Below are 3,861 nucleotides of genomic sequence, written 5' to 3'. Positions count from 1 at the left end.
ATCACCCTGCTACAGGTAAGGGTGTTTCCTTTTCTCTTTCTTTTTTTTTCTAAAGGTCTCTTACCCTTACCTAAATGCTCCCATCCGTACTAATTACTACGGAAAATTATAGATTCAGGTTGTGCAAACAAGGGCAACTTGAAGGCAATTTGATGTTTGATCCCTTCTTCGATGCAGTCTCAAAGGTTTCTTTGCTACTAGCTTTCATAATTGTCTTACATTGCACACAAAAATAAGATTTTCCCCTCTAAGTGCAGAGTATGGGGGAAAATACAGACACCATTTTTCAAACAAAAAACGCTTATGAAAAAAACAGAAAATCTGAAAACAAACAAAAAAACCCCCACCCTATTAACTTGGGTTGGACCAATCAGGCCTTAGAAATTAAGGGGGAAAAAAAGCCTTCTGCTCTACTCAGCATAATAAAACACATCACCGTATTGCTTTTGTGTTTGGACGTTACTTCCACTTAACCAAAAATCTTCCCCCTTCTCATAATTGTTCTAGTATCGTATGAGGTTATGCCTACATGTAGATCCTGAAATGTCTGCATTTTAATGCCTGCACAACCCACTTAGAGATCACAAGAGCTGCCCAATTCCACTTTCTGATGAAAAAAAACGCCAAAAACCACACCACAACATACAAATAATGATCCAAATGGAAAAGTTAATGTGCTGTAATCATATTCGTTTTGCAACATCAAAAGCAGCAGAGATACCAAATAGAATTTGCTTAAATCATAAATAGCGAGATTGAAATATGCACGTATAAATTCCATTTCGGCTCCACGAACAGAAAGCTCTCTCTAAACACACAGAAGGATATATAAAGTGCAGAGCAGAACTCGCCACCGTGAGGCCTGTGGTGCGTTAGTACTCCCATTCGTCGGATTTCAGGTCGAGATAGCTGAGGATGTTCTGGGCGAGCTTCACCGCCTGCTTCCTGGCGGCTTTGCACTGCTCTTCCCCTTGAGGGTCCACGGCGTCCAGGGCGAGCAGCTGCTTGGTGAGCAGCTCTTCCAGCCGGATGTAGTTCTTGTCCGTTCGATTCCCATCAAATGAAAGAACCTCTCCCTGGATCTCGGACAAGTTTCCCAGGATGTCCCAGACCGCTTTATGGGACGGGTGCTCCTCGGAAGCGAAGGACCTCCTCTTTTCCAGGGCCTCCTTCAAGTCGATGTAAGTGATGAGGGTCTGCACCTCGATCACTGCTCTTCTCCGAGCCTCCCGGATGCAAGGGTTCTTCTCCAGACTTACCTCGTCCAGCTGTCCGATCAGCCCCTGCAATTCTGTTTTGGAGCTCAGGTACAATTCCGGAGGATTCTGTGCTCGAAGGAACTCGTTTTTTATTTCTCTCATTCTCTTGAGGACCTTTTCTATCTTTAAGATGGAATGATTCTGTCCCAGGTCAAATGCGTAGGTGCTATCTGCTTCCTCTTCTAAATCCAAATATTTCAGTAACTGGTTGATATCTTCCACTACCTCCCGGCGGTAATTTCGGATCTCCGTCCGCCCGCACACATCCAGAGCGTCCAGATCTGCGATCAGCCCCGAGAGCACACAAGATAAGTGCCTGCAGGTCTCATTATTGTTCACTCCCATCAGCAGTGCAATCAGAGTGCCCCTGGCCTTGTTCACCTCACACATCACAGAGTTAATTTTGGCAACTGAAGGATGCGCGTCCTCGGAGAGCGGCAGGGAAGGCTGCCTTTTCGTGCAGTCTTCGATAATCTCCTGCACCGCACAGATTTTGGTTAAAGTGTGATACCTTGCTTTGCGCAGGGAGATCTTCCCCCCGGTCTTGACGTGTGTCAGCCTCAGAATGATGTCTTGGATGCCTTCTTCAAATTCATCAGTTACACAGTTGCCCCCGCTGTAAAAGGGCACAATCTTCTCTTTCACCAGGGACTGGGCTTCTTGAAAAATGTTCTGTATCTCGATCCGGTGTGGGTGGTTTGCATTCTGCTCTAACTCTTTGAGAAGACGCTCCGTCTCTTGTGCTGCCCTCTTCCTCGCTTGCTGAATGTCTCCTTTTCCTTCAGTATCTACAGAGTCTATTTCAAAAAGCTGTTTTGTTAAAATCCTCTCCAGTTTCTTGTAATTCTTGTCATCTGACAGACCACTGAAGCCAATTACTTGCTGTTCTATACTTTTCACTTCCTTTTGGATTTCCTGAAGCCTACTGATGGATGGATGTTGATTTCCCATATCCATACTTTTGCTGTGTTCAGTTTTAGAAGCACTAAAAAATGACAAGAATGACAAATTACACAAAGCCTCTTCAGAACGGTGACTGTATATTTATCCTGAGATTCTCATTTAAAAAAATATATTTAAGAAAAAGGGCCCGGGGCCCCTGGGTGGCTCAGTCAGCTGAGTGTCTGAACTTCAGTTCAGGCCATGAGCTCATGGTTCGTGGGTTCGAGCCCCACATCAGGCTCTGTGCTGGCAGCTCAGAGCCTGAGCCCGCTTCGGATTCTGGGTCTCCCTCTCTCCCTCCCCCTCCCCCTATTGTGCATACTCTCTCTCAAAAATAAGCATTGGGAAAAAAAAGGGCCCGGCATTGCTGTGATCCAAACAACAATCATACTCAAGTGCAGAAAGAGTGACTAATCCACCTTCCTGAAAATCACCTACACACAGCAGAGATTAAGAACAACAGCTTACTGCAGTGTGGACTGAGTTGGAGCTCTGTGCCTGTGAATTTCGAGTTTCCTCAAATGTAAGAGAGCAGCCTAGGTCTTCATACCAACAGAATGAAATCGACTATCATCTTAGAAACAGCACAAGTATTTTAGGTATTAACGTTGGAACCTGGCTGATGGCAACAGCAGGCACCTTTGGGGGATGTAAAACAGTGGCCTCTTATCTTTTTACCTTCACATGGGAACAGTGCCATCTAAGCACCCACCTGGCCAAAGAGCTATGCTTAGTTTCCAGAAAAAGGTAATTAAATAAAACAAATAACACTGCATCCCAATCGCCACCAAAAGTCCCCACTTCTACCCTTCCTCACCACCCTTCACGCACGCGTACAAAGTTACCCCGTTTCTCCCCGCACCCTTCTATCACCTCGCAAACCTTCCCTGCAGAAGTAGAAAATTGCCCGGAGAGGGACAAGTGACTGGTACCGTGTTAAAAGCACCACGATGGGCTTTGGAGGGCTAGTACCTCCCCAGCCCCGGTCACGTTCGCCGCCCCCTCCCCCAAACATGTGACAGCTAGGAGCAATTCGTTCATTAGCCTCCCATCAGGAGTCGAGAACGGCTTAACGCATTTTCCCCCAAGCTCTCGGGTCTCCATCACAGCTCAATGGGAGAGTGGGTCATCAATGGAAACCGACCCCCTGTGGGTGTCCCGGCCAGGAACATGCCTCTGGAGCCCCGCGAAGGGCGGGCTGCCCGGCTTCTTCCTCTCCGCCCCCCTCGCCCTTCTCTGCCAGCACTTTACCCAGAAGAGTCTAAGCTGGTTTGGTCTTGGCTTCCCGAGGTGAGATGGCGAGGTGGAAGGTCAGCCCTTTACGGGGTGCGGCAACGGAGCTGAGCCCCTGGCTGCATCCCTCTCACCCCAGCCGGCTAGGTCTGAACCGGGCGGCCGGTGAAGGGGCCGGCGGTGGCGCGGCAGCTACTGGCCGCAGCGGCCGCTCCGGGCGTCTCGCCCGGGCCCCCAACGCGCCCGCCGGCCCTGACCTCACAATGGCCAGCGCGGGGAGGGGGCGGCCGCTCTGGGCCGGGGCCGCGGAGCCCCCGGGCGGGAGGAGGCCCCGGGAGGGAGACGAGCGGGCCGGCCCGCGTCGGACGCGAGGACGGCGCGGCGCCGAGGCCCGGCCGGCCGGGCCGGAGCGGGGGTCGCGCCGGGG

General features: G+C 50.3%; 1 protein-coding gene across 5 annotated transcripts in view; it reads right to left on the bottom strand.

Moving 5' to 3' along the window:
* Positions 1–663: 663 nt before the first annotated feature.
* Positions 664–3,861, bottom strand: part of BAG5 (BAG cochaperone 5) — a 5,642-nt gene continuing 2,444 nt past the window's right edge. For 2 of the 5 annotated variants that reach the window (XM_049612064.1, XM_049612061.1), the window contains one exon: positions 664–2,244. In XM_049612064.1, coding sequence (XP_049468021.1) covers positions 873–2,216 — 1,344 coding nt within the window. In that variant the 5' untranslated portion in view covers positions 2,217–2,244 and the 3' untranslated portion in view covers positions 664–872. Of the gene's footprint in view, positions 2,245–2,669; positions 2,834–3,345; positions 3,433–3,452; positions 3,683–3,861 lie in introns of those variants that run through there. The other 3 variants (XM_049612060.1, XM_049612065.1, XM_049612062.1) reach the window with 3 other exon arrangements.

This window comes from Panthera uncia, assembly GCF_023721935.1.
Source record: "Panthera uncia isolate 11264 chromosome B3 unlocalized genomic scaffold, Puncia_PCG_1.0 HiC_scaffold_1, whole genome shotgun sequence".
Classification (NCBI taxonomy): Eukaryota; Metazoa; Chordata; class Mammalia; order Carnivora; family Felidae; genus Panthera; species Panthera uncia.
The sequence above is the reverse complement of the archived record's forward strand: the minus strand, read 5'-3'. Positions and strand labels throughout refer to the sequence as shown.